The sequence below is a fragment of the Cyprinus carpio genome, chromosome A16 (genome assembly GCF_018340385.1).
Source record: "Cyprinus carpio isolate SPL01 chromosome A16, ASM1834038v1, whole genome shotgun sequence".
NCBI lineage: Eukaryota > Metazoa > Chordata > Actinopteri > Cypriniformes > Cyprinidae > Cyprinus > Cyprinus carpio.
This window is the reverse complement of record NC_056587.1, coordinates 18,229,361-18,255,836: the sequence shown is the minus strand read 5'-3', so window position 1 is coordinate 18,255,836 and position 26,476 is coordinate 18,229,361. Positions and strand designations below refer to the sequence as shown.

Sequence of the window (26,476 nt, the reverse complement as noted above, 5' to 3'; positions counted from 1 at the left end):
AAATTAGTTATTTCATCTTTGAGTTACAAAAGCTTAATGGTGGGGACATCATCCAACTGTGGTGTAGTTCATTTATAGCCTAACTTTAGCTTTTTACTTCTGCCAGTTTATTTGGGTTCACAATACATAAAAGTTGTGCACATTGGTGAAGATTATCCTGATAATCAAAACGTGCACGAATCATTAACATTTTTTTCTGCAGTAATCAAAAAGCCAGTGAAAATATCCAGTTGGGTTTTTGTCAAGGGATCCAGGGTGATGCTAACTTCTGGTTAGGCCTACAAAAAATACGTCATTCCTTCACCACTCTATTCAAAAGTGGTGCATCAAGATTGACATCAAGGATGAGAAACACAAAATCCAGTGATGTTTGACATCAGGACATCGAACCTTAGCACAACACCTTTTGACTCTCCATATTTGAATTCCACGTTCAATATTCAGGCAAACCTCAGCAACAATGGGAAGGTATTTGAATTGTTTATCTCAAGCAATTGTTTCCCCCTTTCTTCCTCATAAAAATAAAATAAAAAATCAGTTTATTGAGTTAATTATCATGCTCACCCTTGGGTGACTCAAAGCTGCATGATTTCTCTCCAGATACTGCCGTTACTTTAGAGGCGTCACTGTTGCGAAGCGCACCGCATATTAGCGCTGGAGTAATTAGGTGGCATTAGGTATTATTCACACCTATCCAACTGTATTAGAGCGTCGTTACAGTGGTGAGCTCCACGTTAATGAGAGCGTCTAAGCCGCTGCGCCGTCGAGGGTGCACCGACCCCCCCAGCCCTCGCCACTGTATTTGTCATGCAGCGTAGTCTCACACAATCAGCCCTCAGTTCCTCTATAATTGCGGCATGGAGCTCCACACAATGATAGGAGCTGAGAGAATACAGTCGCCTTGACAGATGTTGTAGGTCTTTGGGGATAAATAAAGAAAAAACAGGCGTAACCTTTTTTACTTGAACTGTAAATCACTTTGTGCTGCTCGCTCTCTCTGCGCCCTCCCTCTCGTGCTCCGTTATAGATGGAAAATAAATAATGTGTGAAGGTGCAATGATTTGGGTGATTTAGGGCGAGCTTTGAGAAGCGTATTACGGGGGTCTGACAGGCGAGGAGAGATAGTCGTGCTGTGTTAAGAGGCTGGGATAAGAGGCTGTGACATTATGTCTGTGGGGTTAAGGTGTCGGGCGTCAAAGCATCAGCTGCTATTACTGGATCAATACCTCTCAGTTTTGCACTTATCTCTGGGCTGATGGTGAGCAGCTTTACTGGATGCACACCAGGGACTGAGCGCCAGCTTCCCTTCTGTATCTCTTTCTCTCTCTCTCTCTTTCTCGTTAGATAATGCCGGTGAAACCTTGAGAAATTAGTATCAGTGTAGAGAGTTCAGATTGAAGCGGTTCTTGCCTCTGTGTGCACTTGAACTGCAGTCGTCATTTTTTTATTTTTTTTATTTTATGCAGTGGTTTTGTCACAGACTTCTGTTTTCATGCTAGGAGAATAGTGACATGATAGTATTGTTATTTTAAGTAGAAGCATGTTGAATTACTCCAAATAAAATAATAAAACTTACATTTGCAGTTCTTGAAGTACTGGTCCAAAGGTGCAATTGGTTCTTATTAGAGTTTTCCATTCTTACAGTCACAATTTTGAGCATTACTATTTTTTTTTTTACAGTTCTCTCAAAATATAATAAACTTTATATACATTTAATTTAAATCATTATATTTTTATATATCTTTCCTTTTGGAAAATTGTAATTCCAGTGATCTTTCAGACAGAATTATTATTGGTAACTAAAACAAAAACTGAAACTAAAATTAAAACCATTAAAAAAAAAAGAAAGAAAACTTTATTCTTTAAATAAGATAAAATGAACGTTACCTAAAATAAAAAAATAAATAAAAAAACTTTATTTCCCGATGCAACTTTTTTATGTAGACAAACTTGATGTATGAAAATAACTAAAACAAAAAATTATATAAATATATATCAAAAAACAAAAAACTACTAAAAACAAAACAAAATTTGCAAAAATGTAAAATTAAAATGAAAAAAAAAATTATAAATAAAAATGTATTCAAAATATTAATAACAACTAATAGTATCTCAATGACACTAAAATAACACAAACTAAAATATAACCCCAAATAAAATTTACTGAATAATTTAATTTAAAATAACTGTAATTATATAATAATAATATGATTTATTTCTGTGATGGTAAAACTTACTAAACCCATAACTTTTACTATCATTTATTTTAAAAGGCAACTCTTATGTAATCCAAGATCCAAGAAGTTATGCAATACTTTCAAACAAGAAATCTTTATGAAAAAATTATGTAACGTATTACCCTCATCACTGGTTATGGTGTGTGAGGTTAGAATTGCTGTCTTGTAGGTAAACCAAATGTCCTCTTGAAGTGTCCTGGTTCATCAGCACAGGAGAGAGTGATTTATTGTGTTAGCATCAGTCCACAGAGAAAGCGTTCCGGTCACGGTTGTCCTTTGATTTTTTTATGGAGGAAAATGTTGTCAGGAGTGGAAAAAAGCCCAAAAGTGAGTGAGTTCCCCAATGGGGCGTTTGCCTACTTTCAAGTCTTTCATTAAACTTCAGAAGCCAGAGTTAATCCTTGCTACAGCATACAACAAAAACGCTGCATTCAACAACTGAAAAGGAGAAAAAAAAAAGAAAATATGAGGGGGGAGGTTGGAAAAAGAGAAAAGAACAGGCCCAATCGCTCCATATTCATATTCCTATGCAGCTGTTATCACTTAAAAGGCTTTCTAATTACAACAACAAGACAAAAACTCCTTGGATTCATTCCAGACCCGCTAAATGATAAAATAAGCTTGCACTCTCTCTGCCGCTTAATCTCCGTAAAGCACCTTGGAGCGTCATCTCCCAAATACATGCCACTGAATGTGGAAATGCCATTTGGAGATGCAGGTGTGACATTTGATAAGAAACTTCTGGATTAAATATGTTCAGCTAATGAGGAACCCAGCTACCATCAGGGCAAACTATTGGTCGGATTGTGTGTGAGTTGATAACATTCCACAACTCGATTATTAATAAACAGCCCAAGTCTCTCTCTCTCTCTCTCTCTCTGTAATATGTTCAGTCTCCTTCAGCTAGAGATGTTGTTTCTCATTAAGGATGAGAGCGAGCGAGGGTGTGGGTTAAAAAGTGCATGTTAATGCTGCACTGAAACAAAAGTTGAAAGCAGAAATGCGTTGAGATCAGGGGCTCGGTGGGTTTTTTCATTGGCGGGGATGGTGGCAGTTGCAGAGACAGGGCTTCGGGGCAAGCATGCTGTCCGCTAAGCGCTTGGTGCATTGAGCCAGAAAGTCCCCTGCCCAAGCTTGACATTTAGAGTGATTTGGAGCAGATTAAGGCCGCATTAGTGCCGTGGTCTGTCAAAGCGCCGTTAATGAGGTGTGGGGGGCGTCCGGACTCAAACGATGGTCCCAGATTTGGGCTTGATGCGCTGTAGCTGGTGGAAGCGATCAATAAACCCGAGCCGCACGCATCACAGCTGGCCCAGAGAGTTTCTCGGAGGATAACTGGACTGCTGTGACGCTCCTGCCAAAGACTCCGGCTCGTCTCATTGGAGAGTGTCCTTCTAAACCTGCTTAGCTCAGCCAGCCAGAGAAAGACTCAGCGAATGATGGCAGTGTGTTACCCGCACCACTGGCTGTCCACAAATATCCATATTTAAATTAAAATTAGAAAAACCAAATGTATTCCGCGTGCTGGATTTGGCAGGATTATATCAGGATATATTGTGAACTTTTCAAGACAAAAACAACACTTTTTGTAAATAATTGCAGAGTAGATTATTCTGCCAACACCTGATTGATGACAAGTTGACTAGATTTTGTACAAGTACAAAATTTCTTGTCAAATGATTGTGCAGAGTTTCCATATTAGAAGATCTGGCAAATTTGCTATGATTTGAAGCTTTCGTCGCACCTAAAAGGGCAGTAAACTTTTATCCAGCTAAAAATCATAATTTATTTTTATAATGGTAGTAAATTAGTCTTTTTTAATGTTTAATAAACTCCACAAGTTTAGGTTAATATTTGTGTATATTTCTATTTTTTGGAGGAATATTTTATGCAGGTACATATTTTAGCGACTAGTTCAGGCACCATTTCTTTAGGATTTACTTTTTCCTGAAAATGCTAGGTAAAGTTATTTCATTGGATTGGACTGGAACCTTTTGACCTTTTCGCACAGGGTATAAAAACTATAAAAAATAATTTTTGTAAAAAAAAAAAAGGCGGGGCGGAGTTTGGGGGTAAAATTTTTGTACATTTCACATATTTTTTTCCCACCTTGTTACATTTGTGGTGTTCCCGGTCAAAATTGACATGGCGTAAAAAAAAATGCTAGAAATAATTTTCTCAAAATGTTCTTTTCACTCATAAACTGAGTGTAATAATAATAATAATAATAATCATCATAATTAAAAAAATTTAATTAATTACATTTTATAGATTAAATTATATATAAATTAATTATCACTACTTCATAGTAGAAATTTTTGCATTTACTGCACATACTGCTGTCACAATTCACTGGAACGAGGAGACAAGGAGACGTAGAATAAACTGCAACAATGTATAAATAGCATTATTTTGAAACTGGCTTATGCAGACTAGATCATTCTGCAAACACCTGATGAGTCAATTAATTTTTCCCACAAGTTTATAAAAACTATGTATAAAGATTATTATTATAAAAAATGGCTTTGGTCCAAAAAAATCAATAAATAAATATAATTATTATGATTTTTTTCACATTGCAGAAGAGTATATGTAAAGTAAGTAAAATGAATATTCCAAACTCATGGGTTTGATGCTCAAAAATGAATATTCTGTATGAAGTGCATACATTACCTGCAGAATAAAAACACTTGCTATTTTGCATTGTTTTAGCATGTGCAAATGAAGGTTGCAGGTGTTAAACTGTCGCTGAAGAAATGCTTTATGATGATAATGAGAAGTTGGGTTAATTTTCAGTCTCTGTCATCAACCGTGAGAAGTTCATAGACCCGCTGTTCAACGCGACCAAAATGGGGCCACCGCACAGATAACAAACGGGTGATGATGTCACGTGCCGGTGGCATCGGTCAATTACAGAGACAACTGAAACCACAAGCTAAATGAATCATTCAGACAGCATATCAAACGCAACTGCCATAGACTGGCATGATGCATGTATGTGTGTTCATTTAAAAGATAAACAAAAGAGCAATCTATAATCCACTGTCATTAAAGAGCGAGAGAGATGTGATATGTATTTGACCCACGTCATTTTTAAATGGCAGCATAAATAAAGTTCTCTTGAATTGTGGTTGGAGGACGGCAGTGAATCTGCAGGTCTTGACTGTACATGCTAGTGTTGCAGAAGCTACTTTAACACTGTAGCTTGCCAAGGTAGAAACTACTTATGATTTAAAGTGTAAGACTTTGCAAGCTGCTAGCAAAATGTATCAACTATGTTGCAGCTATTGTATTGTTTCATGAATGTGCAGTATATGTACTTACTGTACACTGCCCCCCCCCAAAAAAACTTAAATTTAACAGTAGTTGTTAATGACTTGTAGTGTAGCTAACTTTGCCTAAACAGTATAGTTAATCACTTATTAATTAGTTCATTATTTATTAACAGTATTGAACCCTAACCACCACCAGTAAATTTAGACATAGTAACACTATGAACACTATAATTTAGCACCAGAATCTAATTCAAATTTTAAAAAATTGAATTTTATTGTACATGTTATAAATAACAGAAATATATGTAAGTTATATATTATAAATAATTAATATATAGTTTAAATAATAATTAAATGATTTATAAAAATACAAATACAATTATTTAAATAAACAGTTTAAATGTGAATATAAATTATATTGTTATAAAAATTATATTTAGTATTATACATTATAATATATAAAATTATATAAATAATTATACAAATATTATATAATTTTATAGGAGCATCACTGGCTAATTTACATCCAAAAACATATTATTTTGTACAAAAAGAAAATGTAAAATATATATGGTGTAAGCAAAAATCAATAGTTTAATAATAAGTTAAATAGTCTGTTTGCACTGGATTACAAATGAATTAGTGAAAATAAATAAACAGCAAACATAAATATGTAATTGCAATTATTATTATTAGTTTATTTTTATAGCAAAATATATAACATTGCAATAATTATATATAACGTATATGACATTAAAAATAAATAATAATATATAATAAATAATGTGATATAGTCAAATTAACCATAAAATTATGGTATTTTAGGTAGTATTTAATGAGTTCTTTCAAATTAATCATCTGAACTAACTGATTCACTAAAATGAATCAGGTTTACCAATGCAATGTAAAACATGTAGTTGGGTTAGTAGCACTATGTTTTGTTAGTTTCTCCCCAACAGTTGATGATCAGTGACGTTTGTGCAGTTAGAAGTGTGATGCACTCTCAGAAATACAAGTACAGAAGCTGTACTGTCCTGGGGCTGTACCCTTTCAAAAGGTACACTTTTGTACCTATTAGGTTCTAATATGTACACTTTAAGTACTAATATGTACTTTTAAAGTACCAAAATGGATCCTTTAGGTACAAATACCTACCCTGTGGAAAGGTACCGCCCCAGTTACAGCTGTTGTACCTTTATTTCTGAGAGTGTGGTGGAAGTGAGGTAATGGGCATCATAAAATTGAGTCGTACAAGGTGTACTGCACATTTCATTGTTTTGTTTTTTTTTCACCCCAGTTTTCTCTCCTTCTTTATGTGGAGGGAATAAAAGCCATCGGAAGAGACTTTCATCTCGGTAGACCCATGCGACAGATAATCTTTCCATCCCCTGCAACATTTCCACTCCAGTTCCTATCCACTCCAGATGTATTTGCTCTCCGCACCTGCTCGTGTCCCGTTAAGATTTAAACGGCAAACACAGAATGCCCGAGATAACCTGCACGCAGGGGCTTTTGGAGACACTTTACTCCCTCTACATTATTTTAAAAGAGCAGATCTGAGTGCTGCGCCGCCACTCGAGAGAGACGCGATTATCTGTTGCGATCCCTCTGCAACGCACCGAGGCCATTCATCTATCTCACACACACGTGCAAAGGCCTGATCTGAATTTAAGGATTTTGGCAGGTCTGACTGTAGCGTCTGCGTTGTGACTCTCTCATTCTGTCCTTCCTCTGATGAATTGCTCTCTGCCATATGGAATCCTGCAAATCCTGCTCTTCGTCAAAGACATTGCTGTGCATCACTGCTCACTTTTTGATGTAGCACATGTACGTCTGCTTTAATTCTGACATAGTGCAAGTCTTTAAACATGCTTAGAATCTGTGGTTATTGACTCATTACAGATTTTTTTTTTTGTCAGTCTGAATGTTGTTTTTCCTAAAAACGTTTTGGGAGGAACAAAAATAGACACAAATGAGGTCATCGTTCACATACAGGAAGAGTGTAGCACTATAAAATGAAGGTGCATATCAGCACAAACACTAGCGTTGAAATAAAACATTGTTACATTTTTGTTACATGTTTTGCTAGAAGTCTCTTATGCTTACTAAGGATGCATTTTTAGTTAAATTCACTAAAAACAGTAATATTGTGAAATATTATTACAATTCAAAATAACTGTTTTCTTATTGAATATCGTTTAAAATATCATGTATTCCTGTGATGCAAAGCTGAATTTTCAGCATCATTACTCCAGTCTTCAGTATCACATGATCCTTCAGAAATGATCATTTAATATCATTATCAATGTTAAAAACAGTTGCTTAATATTTTGGTGGAAACCATGATACATTTTTTCAGGAGTTTTTGATCAACAGAAAGTTGAAAAGAACACTGTTTATTTGAAATAGAAATCATTTTTGTCATTATAAATGTGTTTACCGTCACCTTTGATCAATTGAATGTGTCCTTGCTGAATAGAAGTTTAAAAAAGGGGGGAAATTATTGAGATTTCTTCTAAAAATAATCATTGTTTTTAAGCATGTTTCCTCTCTGCCATTGGTCAAACAGACTCATAGTCCCGCCCTAAACTCACCCCACTGGTTGAGACTGGAGATGTATTTTTACAGTTTGGAATTTTATACAAATGCATTTAATTTGACCTCTTGATGTAACGACCTTAATTCGGTCCCTCTCAGGCCAGTAAATCTGGGCCCTCAGGACGGGACGAGCTCATGCGACAGGCTGTATATTAAACACAGTAACTGTTTGCATTCTGCCTGTCAGGATTCTATTATGGAGTGTGCTGCGTTCCTTGTTTTGATACAGAGGTAATTTAAAGAGCGTCTTAATTGACTTGATTTCTTCCTGCATGCACCGCAGTGAGCCTTGTTGCTTTATTGGGCCACACACAATGTGCCAAGTTCAATTTTACCATTCATAATGAATGCAGTCGTGCCATTCAAATGCAGCCATAAGCATACAGCAGATAAGAATTTAATTAAATGTAGATTAAAACCAAACAGGAAAACACACTCGCTGATAATTTTTTATCACATCCCCTGGTCATATTTTTTTCCTCCTCCTTCGCACTTTCAACTTGTTCTTCCTTGGGCTACAGGAATCTCTCTCTCTTTCTGTCTCTCTCTATTGCTTTGCAAAGCAGCAAAAGTGGAAGCACCTTGTGCATCTGGCTTTTGGTGCCCTGAGATTGAATGGAAATGTGAGACAGGGAGCGGTCGCAGGTTTAATCAGCGGCGGGAAGGAGAAATGAGGGGCAGGGAGGGAGGAGTGAATAACAAACTTAACATGAGCTGAATTACACATGTCTGCTGTTTCTGCTGGCTGGGGAAAATGTGACGTCAGCACATGTATAAAGGGGTAAAGTGTGTTGTGAACATATGAAATGTAAAATATCTGTTTTACACTGACGCATAGCTGCAAATGCACCATGCATTTTATATTATTGTCATTTTGGCAATGATTATATAATGCAATGATTTAGCCATTTTTACGCATGTCTGAAATGTCCAAATAATTGGAGCCATGGTATATAAAGCAAATAAAGACAATTTTATAATTAATTAAATTGTCTTTATTTGCTCTATATAAAGCAAATTAAGTCAGTTTATATTTCATTTATTTTCATAACAATATAAACATATTAAACATTGTGTTTTCTGTAACTCAAAGTTTTAAATTTGTATAAATGTTATGAATTGTTGAGTGTTTTGTAGAAGTGGTTCACTTGACTAGCATGAGGAGTTTAGCAGATGTTTTGCTCTCATTAAAATGTTCCTGTATTCAGCATATCCTGAGCTACGGAGTATGTTTGCGTCTGAAAAAGCAGAACGTTCCCCATCTGCCGCATTTATCCCTGTAAATATTTTGGGATATATTTGGGTTTGTTTTTGACACCTTTCCAAACTTTTGCCATTTTGTGTCATTTTCCAAAGCATGCTGCAAAGTGAAACCTTTCAACGCATATCGAGAATGATTTTAATGATGCTGTAGACATCAGCGGGAAGGATTTTCTTTTTCAAAACAGTGCTTTTACCGCTTTATTTCTTCTCCTGGGATGGCTGTCTTGCCACACACACACACACCAGCTGAAGTGGGCACACCCTGGCACAGCGTTCCCACCAGTGCCTGTTCCACATTTGCTGTGGATGCCAGGGCTGGTGTGTGCTGCGGCGAGACCCAGTGAATCTGTTCCACTCTATTACCCTCGTGCCTGCCGCCCACCTTTACTGTGGGGAAAAGAGCAATTTCCTGTCGCAGTCTGTTTGATCAAGTGCTAAACCCTTATGATCAATAGAGAGGCAGATGTCAGCTCCAGATGGCCGTGTGGCAGTACCTGGGGCAGTGGACGGGCTGTGCCAGGATGACAGCATGGCACTGTGCAAGGGCAGCAGTGTCCTCCCTTCGCACCAGCAGACAAACGCAATTAGATCCTTTAGCCACTGACTGTTTATTTCAGACGCTCGAAGCGACGGCGGGCGTAATTAGCTCGTGCTTTGTGCAATTGTGGAATTACAGAAGGGTTGTGCTGCAGGAGTTCAGGTTTTTCAGGAAGGATTGTAGGTGATGTCTTATGCCATTAGCATTACGAAACACAGTTGCAAAAATGATGTCTTCTTACGCCATTAGCATTATAAACAGATGAATTTGATTGGGTTCATAAAATTTTTAATTTTTTTTTATTTAAATTTTTGAAACACAGTTGCAAAAATAATAATTATTACTATTTTATTTTTTTGGTTTAATATTCATATTTGTATTATTATTATAATTATTTGCTTGGGAACCCAATCAAATTGAATAATTTATTAATAATAATAAATAATAATAAATTATTAATAATTATTGTTTTAATTCAAATTACAGAAATTAAGCCAGAAATGTATTACTGTAAATTACACTTACAATTATATTATATCATTACACAAATTAATATTTGATAATTATAATGGCAATCTTATTTTACACTACAAGTTATACATTAATATCTTAAACTATGTCTTACAAACCCTCGACCTTTAAACATTTTAAATCCTTGTGCTTTTAAATGGCTGCCACATTTCTCTTAAAACAAGCAGAGCATCTATACAGTTATTTAATTAAATTATGGCCTTTTGTTTGATAATTGCACTAACCTATTTCACGATTATCGGACAAGCCCATTTATTTATTTTAATTTTGATTTGGATATAATTCATTATTAGATTTTCATCAACACACAAACCCCCTGCAGTTTCCTCATGAACCCCCAGGGGTATGCAAACCCCCATTTGGGAAACCCTGGCTTACTGTATTATTATAAAAAAAGATACACCTTATCCTCAAATGGCTCTTTTCCCAGAATGCACTTCCACTGTGAGACATCTTTGTCAGCTCTCCTCCTGTGATTTGTTCATGTCGTAGCGATCCGTCATCTTCCAAAATGGTTGACAGGTGCATCAATCTGGCTCAATCTCCCATGAAAAAATGCCACTGCCAGACGGCTGAGTCGAGGTTTCCAAAGAGGAGAAGGAGCCATTTTTCCAGGCCGTGCATTTGCATGAGGGCAAGCGTCCACGGGCCCATGTGGCACGGGGATGGAGCCATGTTGGAAGAGAGCGGTCCCGCTGGAGCCCGGCCGTTCACCTGCTCCCCAGCATGGAGCATGCTGGGAAGGGGACGCGGGCCACTGACCACAGCTGGGGGTCTGCTGCACAGCTCAACACTACCGCTCCCCGCTGCCACGAAGGCGTGACGTCCCATTAACACTGATGGTCAAGACGGGTGGCATGTGTGTGTCCCTCCCAGCGGGGGCCGCAGTAAACACATGTCGACTAGCCGCAACCAATACGCAGTAACCTGACGAAGTGAGCACTGCTCTCGGTGAGAATGTTTGCTTAACGCTCTCTTTTACTCTTAGTAGTTCAAATCTGCATTCAGTGTATTAACAAGATTTTTCATGATGAGTGAGCTAATTAATGAAAAACTAGATCAAATTCTATAATTTTTTTCATAATGATGCATGTACAAAAAAATGTGTAATTTCAGGCCAAATATATTTATTTTCTGCTGTGTGATGCTTGCTTTTCATCCATAAATGTTTTTGCAACATTCGTGTGATGTGTAAACAGAGTTTGGGCTTGACGTTAAACTGATGAGCGGATGTGTTTTTAATGCTAATTCTCATCACAGCTGTTGCTGTAAACACAGTAAATGAAAGCTTTTGTCAGTGTGATTCTCAAATATGCAAATGAAAAGTACTTCTGAAGGGATTTGTCAAAATCAGCTTTTAATCATTAAATAAACATCAAATTTTTACTATTATAAATCATTCAGTATTATAAATACATTTCTGTATCTGATCAGAGCTAGAAACCTAATGTTTTGAGATGGAATTTGTAATGTTGAAAAGAAATTTCAAATTTATTTTGTTCTGTCATTGCAGATACTCATGACTGTACTCTGCCATAGTCTGTACTGTACTGCATTTCACACAACATAGCAGTGTACTGTACTACACTACACAGTACTATACTGCATTACATTATTATAATGCATATAATTTATACTTTATGTGCTAATACGGCTACTTTCATTTGATTTACTCTCTTTCATAAATGTGCATCCCATCTGCAAAGAATGCAAGCATGTGTACAATAATTCTCATGGTGTCAGTCATGTATGCTTCTGAAAATACTGCAAAACAGTCACTATAAGACATGGTTGAAATGCTTACAAAAACCTGTCTTTTCAGGGAAACATGGAGGGGACAAGTAGCTGTGTAACTGAGACTGGTCTAGTGTGGTTTTGGGATGAGCAGAGAGAGCTCTGATAGGTCAGATCTGTATTACAGTATGGGAACAGTGCCCCCTTATGGCCATACACATTGATCGTTGACATTGAGACGGAACGTATCAGTCTGATGGCTTATCAGTAGCAAGACTCTTTTGAGACTTGCTGTATGGTTTTTTTTTTTTTCTTACAATAACTGAGGTTCAATCTGTAGGTGTGCATTCACATGAAGTTCAAAATTAGTGCAATATTTTAATGCTGTATGAGTCTTAACCAGGCAAGGTTTTTTAAGGGGTGGGTGGGGGGTTAAGCCAGCATGAAATGCAACCCATTTTACTTCCATAATCGGAATGTATTTCCAAGTGAAACACATTAGTCAACTAGAAAGAATGTAGGGAGGGAATTGATTTATTCATTGGGAATTGATTGAATTAGAAATTATTGCATGTGATAAATAAATGACTTTCATGATTTAAGAAAGAAAAACTGTTGTTTTGAGTAGCATTTTTCCTTTTAATAAATAATTAAAATATTTTGGGCAATGATTTAATTGGCATTTAGCATTGGCATTCCTCTACTGTCCAATCTGAACAGCCTGCAACCAATGTTTGGGTAGAGACCCACCATTTAAGAACTGTTTTTTACTTATGCTTGTATTGTTGTTATTATTATTATTATTATTATTATTATTATTATTATTATTATTATTATTATCCCTGTTTTTTTGTGTGGGGGGGGTGCTTTGCATGTAGTGAATGAATTACTGAATGTCTCAAGGTAAAGCCGCCCAAATTTCCTGGAAGGATGACATACATTTTAAACATCAAATACACCTTTATTGACACAAAATATAAAGGATGCGTTTGCCTTCTTTTGTCCCAGTGTCAATTATTGCATAGTGTTAAGGTTTGTGCTCCACACTGCCGTTACGGCCTCTGATGCAGCCGTTTTTCTGGACAGATGGGAGAAACAAACACGGATGTGTTTAACTATGAATTTTACAACAAACTATTAAAGTCTTTCACTGTTTACACATGCAAACATTTGAGTAGCTGTGCTCCGGCCAGTTCATTAGCCAACCCTTCTGTCAGCTTTTGCCACAAAAAGACAGAAAGAGAAAGCAAATGAGAGCTAGACAGGCTTGTTTTGTGCTTTTACAACATGGTCGATCTTTTAAAGTGATCATTCAAAGTGCTCATGCCCTGCGTTAGGCGCCTCTGAGGGCTTCAGTCTGCGGCTCATCCTGGTGCGTTTGATTAGAACGGCACAGACTTACACATGTAATTGCATAATGCTGAACCCTCCTGTAATTCCTTTATTTGAACATCTTTAAGTAAGTGTTTAAAAGCATCATTAATGTGAAAAAAGGGGGGAGTTTAGGCTGTGAGGACAAGCCTGCACTAGTGGATTATATAGCATGAGATTGTATGAAAAGAACCTTTTTTTAAGTTATCTGGACTGTGTACAGGATACCGGGTTTTGATTGTTTTAATGAAGCAGCTGGCTTATTGTGTGTCCTTAATTCCTCCATTGTTTTTGGAATATGTCATAGTTCTTTATTCTTTTATCAGGTGTGCTGCAGGAGGACAGAGACAATAGGCTTCAGTGCGACTGCATTGGCCACAGCACAAAGGCCTTCTGCTGCAGACAGCTCACAGGCGAAAGCAGCACCGCGCTGGCTACGCTTTTCAGCCAGGGTCCCGTGTCTCCTGCGTGTGCACTCTCACTTTAGGGCCGTCCATCGACCTGTGTATTTCAGTGTGTGAACTTGCAATGGCACAGACAGGAAGTCTCCATCTGAACTGTGGATGTTTCTTTAAGTTTGACTCTTTAACCCTGCGAGCACCTTGAGTTGAGGAGGCGAACCGGTTGGAAATGTTTCTACACTAATTTAATTTCAAAGAGGCTGGCCTGACCGTCCATACCTGCGAAGGGTTTGAGTCAGCCTTTTGTTCACCGCTGCATGAAGTTAGCTTTCGGTTGACATAGAATATTGGCATATTACTCTTATTTGTTCTGCAGTATTTAGAAGACCATGCACTCTATGCTAATTTTCTGCTGCATTTGCCAAAAATAAAATGTGCAGTATACAGTAAACAGTCCGTGTATCCCACAATGCAAAGAGCTCAAGTTGAACTGTCATTTCCAGTGTGATGGATGGTAACATCATGCATTTTTTTCTCTTTTTTACTATACTGACAAAAGTTACAAATGTTTTAATAAATCTGATTAAAAATGCATCTTTCTTTCCAAGATGATAACTGGCAGCTGTATTTTTTAACTGGTAGGTTGCATGTTCTGATTTATTAGAAATTAATTCTGTATTTCTTTATGCATTTTAAAGGGGTCATGAACTGCCTTTTTTATTATTTTGTACAGCTCTCTGAGGTCCACTTATAATATTATCAAGATTTTAACATCAAAAACATAATTTAGAAATAATAGGCTATTTTCAGTCCTGTTTTGACCCCCTCATCAGATCGCTTTGTTTAAATGTGTAAACGCCCACTGCTATTGGCTAACAGTTGCATGTGTTTGACAGTCTACATGTTTTATAGGTTTTTATTTATGTGATTTAGTTTTAATTTACATATATGGTAGTTGTTTACGATCTGTAATAACAGACAAAGAAATAGTGAGCACATAATAAAAACAGTTCCTCACACATTACTGTCAGATCCAATATAGTTGGCACATCATCATCTTTTATTTTCAGTCTTTCTGAAAATCCAGCATTGAATTGTGCCTTGTATGTAAATGAATCCACGATAAAAATGAATGAACAAAGGTCCTAGTTCTTACTGATGCAGTCTGGATCTTAAAAATAAAGTTCATCCACTCTTTACTAATGTTGGGATCAGAAAGAAGGCAATGCAAAGACTTGTTTTCTTCAGAGCATCTTTATCATTTGATTTTTTGTGTTAGCTAAACAGGCAGTGATGTAGAAGCAGCCGTTGATCTTCTTCTGCGGAGGCGTGGTTTAGCCACACTATAACGTCATAAAGTGGCACATTCCACAAGCTGTCGATTTGACAGATTGACTTCAATATAGGCTAATTTTAGACTAATGAGAATGTTTTGAGTTCTGAATCTCACAGGATGTTTTTTATAGTACAATGACCTCTCACATGTTAAAAGATCAAGGGAATTTTGATTTCTCAGTTCATGACCCCTTTAAAAAAGTCATGACAATAATTTAGGATTTGCTGATATTTGTTGACTTTATTAATTCTCAATTATTTAAGCATATTCTTATTTTATATGATACTATGTTTTTATTGTTTTTTTTTTTGATGAAACTGTAAAAAATCATAAATGAAAATTCTAGATTTTGGTTTGGCAACTAACTTAAAATAAGGTGAAATTGGAGTACTAATTACTAAAAGTAAACTGGAGTAAAAAATAAAAAAAAAAAAAAAGACAGCCTAATACAAATATATAAAAAAAAACTAATATAAATGAGAAAAGCACATAACAAAATTAATTTTAAAATGAAAACTTTAAATATAAAATTAAAAGTTAATTTCCAATATTACTAAATACTGCAATATTATATGAATAATACTAAAATAACACTTGTATGATACTGAATGTGATGTGTTGGATCACCACTTGATGTCCAGTGTAGATTCTAGAACCTGAAGCAAAAAGAGTAGAAAACCACTTCTGTAAACCGTAAACTTGCAAGATTGGAGAAGGACATGACAGCAACACTTCTATTGTTTTGATTTTTATTACACCTTATTTCTGTGCAGTCTCAATGTTTGCCAGTGATCTGTTTTGACGCCACAACTCACGGGCCATCCCACAATGCAGCAGCGATTGTGGTGCCCTTTGTACATCACATTTCTGCCTCTTTTTCTAGTGTACATGTAAGTAATAAGTTCTTCATGTAACTTCCTGCAGTACTCGTGAGCAGGCAGAGGTGACTTGCGCCCTTCTGCTGTTACAGGTGACAGTTTTGATCTGCGCTGATGGCGATGGCGGTTTTTGTTATTTTAATTAGGAGATAAGGATCGAGAGAGCCTCTCCAGGCAGTGTGTGGTGTGTGACAGGATCCCGCTGATGAAGAGGACCCGTTTGAAGAGTGTGTCTCCCTGCTGCAGATTCACACGTTGATAAGCTGCTCTTTCAGGCAGCAGTCACGCTTTTTCAGCACAGAGAAGCTTCGCAGTCAGTGCCTGTATTAGAAAACCATTTTAATCTCTAACTTTCTTTTTATATATTTGATCTGACTGTATGTCTTTTACTTTTGGTCACCGCTTGAAAATAGAGTATTACTTTGATTATTTAATGATTTCATCCTCAGATTTCTCCTTAAATGTGTGCTGATTAGCATTTGCACAACTGCTTCTTTTTATTAGACAACTAGTTGTTCAGAAAAGTAGTTGAATAGTCGGTGAGTCAAATGACTCATGTTTGTAAATGTGACCTTTTTCAGGAATTACATTCCCTTCCTGTTTCTCTCCTTACCTTCCCAACAGTTTCTCTGAAAGTGCAGCTCATCTTCCTCTCTGAAGCTCCGTCAGTGTGTTTGCACATCTCTAACAGAGAGCTTTAATTAATTGTTCAGCTTCCCTACTGAAACAATGTTCTAATTCTGCCATTTAGCATCTGCGTATCATAGTTTGTTGTTATCTCGGAAGCCAGATTTTTCTGTAACTAGTCATATTTAAAACATTAATCTCTTGAATGGCAAATGAAGTGCGGCTGAAATCCTTCCGTGTGCAAAGATAAATGCAATCTGAGCTTAAACCCTTCCACTGACTTTCCATCTAACCCCCCCTCCCTCCTTTTTTTTCTTTTCTTCTGTCTTTTCTGAATGTATTCAAAATGCTCAAGCAGAGTGTTTGATCTGAACTTGGAATGTTAGATGTTCAGTAGACCGTAAAGACAGACCATCCCTTTAGAGCAACATGATTAATAAAAGATGAAGTGTGTAACATCACCAGGCAAATTGCAAAGAGAGTGTTTTGTTTTCAAACAGGTTTCCGGAATACTTCCCAAATTCCATTTGTTCGACAAGTGTTTTACCATTTTTGTATGAATTTATGGCTGTTCTTTCCAGTAAACTCGGCATTTGTTTTAATAATAAATGGTACATGCAAAAACTATAAAATAAAATTATTCTAGACTACTAATTATGATTTTAAATATAATATGACAGACCAAAGGTCAAAAATTTGGGGTCGGTAAGATTTTTAATGTTTTTGAAAAAAGTCTCTTATTATCACCAAGGTTGCATTTATTTGATTAAAAAAAAAAAAAAAAACTGGAATTCTGTGAAATATTACTTTTTAATATTTTCTATTTTAATATATTTTAAAATGTTATTTATTTCTTGTGTTGGTCATATTATTACCATAATATAAACATAAAAATAACAACATTTATTTGAAATATATATTTGATAACATTGTAAAAGTCTTTGCATCCTTGCTAAATAAGTATTAATTTAAAAATATATATTACTGGCCCCAAACATTTGAATGGTATAGTGTATATTAAAATGTATTAAAAAAAAAAATGTGTTGAGTTAAAAAACATTGGCAGGTCAAGTAGAAATCTGAACTGATGGTCCAGCGAAAAAAAAAAAAAAATCTCAGACTTGCGTAGTTTTTTTTTTATTTTTTTCTATACTGCAAATTATTTGCTTGTATAGTTTTCTCTGAATATTAAGACAAAAGGGGATGAGTATATTAATATGAATTTCATTAACATAAAATTACACACTTCACCTTTAAAGAATTTTTTTTTTTTACTTAATTTAAATGCATCATAAAAAAGGTCAAACTAATACATATTTAAATCAGTTTTTACATGTGAAACTTTTGCATACATTTTAACCCTAAGTGTCTAAATGCAGCAGTGTTAATGTGTGGTTTCTTCTGTCATACAGGTGGTCAGTTGTGGTGCACCACGACCAAGAACATGATGGAAGGTGAAGAGCTGGTGGCATTCGCAGTGGACTTTGACTCTCGATTGCAGGCGGTCAGTCACATGTCTCTCGGTGAGGGCATGTACCCAGCACGTCTTCTGGACACCATCCAGCTCCTGCCCCAGCAAGCTGCCATGGCCTCCATATTACCAACAGCTATAGTCAACAGTAAGCTCTGCTTCTGTGTACACACAAACTTAATAACTATCCATAGGCATAATAAACATGCATGCAGCAAATCAAAACTAATAACTGTCAACATACTTTTACAATGAAGCCATACGGTTGAGTCTCGCTGTAAAACTTGGCCACAATATTGCTGCATATGGGGTCTCACCTGTTCCTGTGGCTGCACCGTTGAGCTCTCCGACCAATCATTTGAGCCAGTTCAGAACATGTTACACACACACACATGTATTACAATGAAAACAGAGTATGCTGTAGTTATTCACAGATTAACATCTTCTTGGGGGATGTGATGTTCTGCCCTTCAGTTAAGGGGTACAGTAAACATATCTGGACTCTGACCAACCTTGTAATTGGAAAATTTGAGCCATTTGCCAAATGCTTTGTTTGTTGACTTTATCAGGGAAGTCTAGAGTTCAGCTTGACACAGAAGATGCTGTTAGCAGATGGTGCAACGTTTTCATTTGCCCTTGAGGAAAGGGCACAAGCCTACTGGAATCATCTCTGTTGCCATGCAACATCAGAGCAGTCATTTAAAACTTTTATTTGAGCTGTGCATGTGAACTGATCATTCAGATGTCCCAAACACTCTTAATGCCCCTTCTGATATATCCCCTATAGGTAATAGAGTTGTAAAGAAATGCATTCATGATGCAATTTCATTCAAAATACTACTGAAAAAAAAACTAAATGTGTCAAATTAAACACTTTATCTGAGTTAAACTCAGCAAAACTGTTGGAGCAGTGTTTGTACAGTAGTTTTGCCTTCATGTGCTTGTCTCTGTGTTTCAGAGGACATATTCCCCTGTAAAGCATGTGGGATATGGTACAGGAGTGAGAGGAACCTTCAGGCCCACCTGATGTATTACTGCAGTGGGCGGCAGAGGGACCCTGATAACGTCTCTGAAGAGACTGACAGCAATTCCCACCAAACTTCCAGTATCTGCCCTTTCCCACAATGCAACAAGAGCTTCAGCAACCCTCGTGCTCTGGAGATGCACTTAAGCTCACACAGTAGTGAGTATCCTGTACCATTAGTACATTTGCGCATTTGCAAATTAAGTATTTGATCAAAATAAATAAAAACATATATAACAAATGCATATTAAAGATACATTTATAAAAATATTTATTCCCGTCTTAATTTTATTTCACTGTTTGGCTGTTCAGTCTAGCCAAACGTCTACCATTGTTAATATTAAAATTAACTGAAATTCTATGTATATAAGTACAAGAAATAAGTTTTAGCAAATAATCACTGATCAAATAATCACCATCAGGCAGTAAAATGTGTCCAGGAAATAGACATCCGAAATGCTACAAGCAGACTCAGTGTAAAATTAGTGGAAATGCAAGATTAACAAAAACAAATGTCTTTTTTTTTCTCACAGGTGTCAAAATGGAGGAGTCTCTTCCCCCTGGCACCAGCTTGAAATGCACAATCTGTAACTTCACAGCAGATTCACTCCTTACATTCCAGCACCACATCCTTTCACACCTGTCACAGGCAGCCTTCAGATGCAATCACTGCCACATCAGCTTCCAGAACCATAGGGAACTGCTGCAGCATCAAGACTTACACGGACACACTGGGAAGATTCACAGGGAGAGCGACAGCGAGAACTCCCCAAGAGGCGGAGAAGAAAGCCTACAAGCAGTACGAGCAGAACTGTCAGGCAGGAAGGATGTGGTTATGCAAAGTCCCAAGAGCACACCTAATAAGGCCAACAGTCCTGATGGAGAACTCGAAAGACCTGAGAAAAAAACTATACTAGGACTGCAGAAGGGAGAAAGTCACCCAGGAAGTAAGGCTAGTTTCTCTTACACCAGAATCAAGTCAGAACCCTCTAGTCCACGGCTAGCTTCCTCACCGGTCCAGCACAACATGGGACCAACCTTCCCCATGGGTCCATTCTTGTCACAGTTTGCTTTCTCCCAGGACATTTCTGTGGTACCACAAGCATCTGAGATTCTAGCAAAAATGTCAGAGCTGGTGCATCGCAGGCTACGCCATGGAGGGAACAGCTACCCTCCTGTCATCTACAGTCCTCTCATGCCCAAAGGAGCGACCTGCTTTGAATGCAACATCACCTTCAATAATCTAGATAACTACTTAGTTCACAAGAAGCACTACTGCAACAGTCGCTGGCAGCACATGGCAAAGTCTCCAGATTTTTCGAGTGTTCCGGACAAGGTGTCCGATGCCATAAGTCCAAACAGTGGCCACACTTCAGTCGGTATGCTTCCTGGATGCCTTCCATCCGAGACTGACAGTCATCTTGTGACAACAGCTTGCTTGAATTCGTCAGTTTTGGATATTATGAATGCTGGTGGGAAAGTACCTGAAAAAGACCTTCCTGGGCAAGTAAAGAAGGTTACTACACCAACAGGAGTTGAGGAAAGGCTTGGTGGAAAACAGCCTGAGGTGAAGAGTCCCAGCACGTCTTTGGTGGATGGTGACAACGACCCAAACAAGACCACCTGTGAAGCGTGCAACATCACCTTCAGCCGGCATGAAACGTACATGGTTCATAAGCAGTACTACTGCGCCACTCGCCATGACCCACCCATGAAACGCATGTCCACAAAGGTGCCCGCCATGCAGCGGACCATGAGAACACGCAAGCGGAGAAAGATGTACGAGATGTGTCTACCTGACCAAGAGCAGCGGCAGCCCATGGGGCCACAGCCGGGATTCTTAGGTATGCCCACTCTAGGAAATCCCTGTACATCCCAGGAAACGGTAGAAAGTCTGGCTGACCGATTCCATCCACGATGTGACATCTTTCCAAGCCTTGTCCCAAAACACTTAGATGCTTCTCTTACTGTCTCCAAGCCTATCCTTGCCCCCAAAGGTAACACTATTGCAGACCCACAGGAACTAGATGCTCCGATAGATCTCAGCAAAAAGTGCTCACCTCTCCCTGACAAGTCGTGCAACTCCCCCAAAAGACTCTTGGACTATCACGAATGTACCGTGTGCAAGATCAGTTTTAACAAAGTGGAGAATTACCTAGCCCATAAACAGAACTTTTGCCCTGTCACAGCTGCTCAGCATGGTGAGATCAGCAGTCTGGAGCAGCCAGTGTTCCCGGGTGTGAAGAGTGAAGGCAATAATTCGGATGACATCTATGACAAGAGTTCTGTGAAATGTGAGAAAAACGGTGGCAACAAGTTGATGGTGCAAAACGGAGGCATGTTCCCACCACACCTCGGGCCGGCGCCGGATCTAAAAGCTTTCGGTGATGCACCGCTCATTACTTCGAAAGATGAGAACAAGAACATGTTTTTGCCTCACTGTCTCTATCCTGGAGCAATAAAGAAAGTGAAAGGTACAGAGCAAATATCGCCATATTTCGGGATAAAAACTGGCGACTACATGGCAGGGTGTCTCGTTATGCAGGGTGAGGTAGCCGAACAGGAGCAAAGCAGCAATGGCGCAGGTGAGACGGGCACAGAACCACCTGCGGCCAATGGCTGTCTCCATCCCAGCAAGGAGCCGCTGCCTCTACTGCCCAAAAACAGGGGCATGGTGATTGTCAACGGTGGTCATAAAGAGGATCACCAGACACCAGCAACTCCCCAGCAAGAGAATCAGCCTCACAACACCTCATTACCAGAGGAACAAACATCCCCCACGTGGGGAGCCGAGAACCCTCCCGACCCAAACGAGAATGTATCGCCCACTTCTAAATCACCCATGGAGGAATCCGCACCTGCCGGAAAAGGCGTAAATGGTTCGGCGCCACCAGCAGGCAGTGGGAAGTATTGCCGCCTCTGTGACATCCAGTTCAATAACTTGTCAAACTTTATCACTCATAAGAAGTTTTACTGCTCGTCACATGCCGCCGAGCACGTGAAATGAAATTCGCTCTACTCCCCTCACCTTGTTTTTTTTTTGGTACACGGTTGTGTCTGAAATAGTGCATCATGCAGTTTTGTATACTGCTTTTGGACAATCAAGAGAGGCTTCTTCTTTCGTTATTTTGAAGACTTAATGCAAAATGATGAAAAAAAAATCCAAGTGTAATATTGGTGCCACTTTCACCTTTTATTTATTTCACAATCAGTATTAATAGCAGTAGTGCTCTTAATTTAAATTCAAAGAAAGTTTATATCAGAGTTGTTTGTAATGTTAATGTATAGTCATTCTTGTGTAGCAGACATATTGTTTACAATGTATGTTAGGTTCAAGGAGACAATAAGCACAGGATACAAAACTGAAATGCGTTTTAGACCCAACAATAGCTACTGGAGCACTTGTGTATTTGCTGGTACAGTTTTTGTATATGTCAAAATGTCACTTGCAGTATGATTCTCTTGACTTCAGCCTTAAAACATTTTGGAGGGATAACCAGGCACAACGCTGCAGCTCATGTTTTGGCATATACTGTACACATGGCTTTGCATATATATGTTGCTGTTTGTCTGTCTTTTCTTCGACTCTGAAGTGGATGTTTAAATGAGGATGGCAGCATTCTTGTATAGTACTTGTATTTCTGTTTGCTGATTCACCACCTTCTCCCTTTTTAAAAATTTGCTCTCAGCGCAATACTTTGTAAAAAATAAAAATAAAAAAAAAACCTTAAGGAAAAAAAAGGAGGGTGGGAACATTATGGAAAGCAGTATTATAAAGGGGAAAGAGCAGCTATTACTTACTTCTGAAAAAAAAATTGTACAAAAAGCAGGGTTATCAATGGTGATTATTGATTGGTGGGATAAGGCAAGGGAATACTGTAAAAATGATCATTCCAATGTCCTTATGTAAGAAAACTATTTCTTAAAAATGTTGTTGCTATGCATGTATATGGATGGAATAAAATTCCAGATCTGTTGGAAATTTTTATTTTGATGTGGTGTCAATTAAACTTCAATCCTCAGGATAAACAGACCATGTTATTGTCTTCTTTCAGGATGTCTAATGAAAACATTTCCATGTCTCATCAAAAGGGGGAATGTACGTGTGTGTGTGTATGTATAGCGAGTTTTAGGTATTTTTTTTTTTACCAAAACAATTTATTTAAAAAAAAAAAAAAAGTCCTAGTTTTTTTAAAGCTATATATATATATATATAGATTATATATATATATATATATATATATATATATATATATATATATATATATATTTTTTTTTTTTATATATATGGCAAAAACAGCAAAACATAAAATGTCCACACCAAATACTGCTGTTAGTACATACTTTTGTTCATAAGTTCAACAAGGAGAGGAGCTTGCACATTCAATGGTAGATTTCTTACAAAAAAAAAAAAAATTCTAAATTAAAATAAAATAATCAGGTCAACTAATATCTGTTATGACAGGAATTTTTTTTATTTTTTTATTTGTAATTTTTTTTGCACCTTTTTGGCCTCTAATTAAGTGTTGTTCGTAAGAAATCTTAAATATGAGTGAAATGTGACTGACAAATATGACTTCTTGACAGGTTTCATTCGATTCAAATTCAATTTAATTGCAATAAATAAAAGGTCATTTTGACCAGAAAAATGTACAGTTACATGCAGTTAAATAATGTCTTCAGCAGATAACCAAAATGTACAATTCATCAACAAACTACCCAGATTTCTGTTTCCTTTGTAACAGTAATATGTTGCTGTCATTTGGCCTCTTGCATCACTGAAAAGAGTATGTGACAGCTGCAGGGAAGTAGCAGTTATTGATCTGTTGTTATTAGAGAGGCCGAATTTTCTGAAGCATCTCACTGCGTCTGTTGGTTGGACTGCCTTTGTGACACAAGCTAATGCACATGTTTGATAAGCGAGGATGGATTTTTGTAGATCATGTGATGATCCGCCCCACGAATCTGAATGTGATTGGCATTGGGATAAGAGCGCTCCAAAAACTTCCTCTGAAGTTCAGCAACCACCTGACGTAGAGAGATGACAGTTAATGAGACCTTCAGCAAAGGATTTGCCTCTGATTAAAACTAACTAAAGTTCTGAAGTGAAGGCAGAAAGTGGGACTGTGAAAGACACTCACTTGGTTGAGATCTGAAGGAAGCTGATCATCAAAGGATTCCCCAGTGATCACATGCACAGATGTCTTGCTAGAAAGAAGCTTATATCTGGAGATCTCCCTGAAAAAGTCAAGGACATTCAAACAGCAGTGTAAATGAAGGCAATTCATACTTCACACTAGATTCTTCCCACTGGTCACGCTGGTACAACAAACTTTCTCAGTTGGTTGCACCAGCACGATTTGGTTGCTTCTTTTTATCCCTTGGCTAACTGCTAGTTGGTCAAACTAGTTTGTGAGTCACAATATAGTTTTGTCTTAATATAGTTTTGATTTTTATGCAATTGACCTCTGAACAGAGTGAGAGAGGTGCTTTAGTGCGAGTGGCAAAAATGACGAGGAGACAATAGCAGACGAATGATTTGGTTTTCAAGCAAAATGTAAAAGCAAATTAAAAGACCACTTCTTGGACCAGAGAAGGTGAACATGTTAGTTTTTGTCAATAAATGTTGTATATGCTACTTTAACATTGTACTGTTTTATTGAAGTTGTGCTTTTCATTAAGAATAATAATGAATCAATCTTTCAAGCATTCATTTTAGTCTTTATATTTTCTTGTAAAACGTGACACCAAGATCACGAAATCCAAAATGAAAGCATCCAAGTAGTGCACTCGGCTCCTCCCTGTCCTCACCTGTGGTCACGTCATCTCGACTTAATACCTACATTTCCTTAAGTCATAATTTGTGCGTTTCATCAGTGCACCATACGTGTGTACGTGGATGATAATGCAAGTGCAGCTGCGCAGACACCGACTGAGTGCGTGACGACGCTCTCGTACAAATGCGACCACGTCAAAATTTAACTTGCATATTCTCAAAACATGGTAGCAGTCTAGAGCTCTGTAATATTTTTTATAGTTTCAAAAATCCTTAAACAATAATTGAAAATCAATTCTACGTATTGGTTTTTAGAAATGTAAGCACAATTTATAATAATAATAAACATTGTTATTGTTGCAGTCCAATTTTTATATTTCCTGTTTTAATTGTAATTTTCGTTAGTTTTACATCTCTGTTTTTGTCCATTTTTATTGCTTTTTTGTTTCTTATATATTTTAATTTTATTTTAAAATAAAATGAAAATATATATAAGTTTTTGCCTTTTTTGTCTATATAGTTTTTATATTTTTTATTTCAGTTTTAGTTATTTTAGTACATCAATATTATCTAAAAGAAAATGAGAAATGCTGCCTTGGCAGCTAGTTGAAATAAAACAATTTTTTTTAATAAAATAAAATTGAAATAATTATTTCATTTCAATTAATACATTTAATTAATAGCAATAGATTTGAATAACTATAATAACCCTGTGCAATGCCTTTGCAATGCATATTATATAGTGGTTTTAAAAGTATTGTAACACTTAAATCACACTTAAAAAATATTCAGTTCTTTTGCATTACATTACAAACTAAAAATTACTGCAATAAATTTTAATTCACGCAGGTGTCCTATCAGAGTAATTAACAGGTGTAGATCATCACAATAACTATGAACATATTTCACTAATGAAAGTGACCAATCCTCATTTTGAACAGTATTTCTTTTCTTTTCCTTCCTTTTTAAAAAAAAACAAATGTATGTTTTTTTGGTGCCACTGAGTACAGACATTTATCAAACTATTGGAAAACTAAAAGAAAGGCAGGGTTACACAGCAGATATTTCTGACAGGAGAATCACAATCACAAAAAATCAAAATAAGCATTGATTTCTATATTGATTTCTTCTTCACTTAATAGCTGAGACAAATGTATTTACATAGACATATATTACTGTATATATATGCCACGACAGCGGGCAAGAGACGTGAGTTGTTCCAATGTTTAATTTTCACTCTTTGGTCATTGTAATATACATGCAGATGTAAAACACTCGGTGACCTCAGACACACACACTTGAAAGCGTCAAGTCAACACTTGAGTCAACAGCACGAGGGGAGCAGATCCTGTCATGAAGAACAATCCGTCATTCTGAGAGAAAGAGCTGTCAAATTAAATGTCGACAGGCATTTCA

The 26,476-nt window shown here is 37.1% G+C and overlaps 1 protein-coding gene across 1 annotated transcript in view; it reads left to right on the top strand.

Moving 5' to 3' along the window:
* The window catches only part of LOC109071293 (zinc finger protein ZFPM2-like), a 145,476-nt gene extending 122,163 nt beyond the window's left edge, over positions 1–23,313 (top strand). Inside the window, exons 7-9 of the mRNA XM_042773085.1 lie at positions 18,202–18,408; positions 19,219–19,443; positions 19,818–23,313. Coding sequence (XP_042629019.1) covers positions 18,202–18,408; positions 19,219–19,443; positions 19,818–22,291 — 2,906 coding nt within the window. The 3' untranslated portion in view covers positions 22,292–23,313. The remainder of the gene's footprint in view (positions 1–18,201; positions 18,409–19,218; positions 19,444–19,817) is intronic.
* Positions 23,314–26,476: the final 3,163 nt, after the last annotated feature.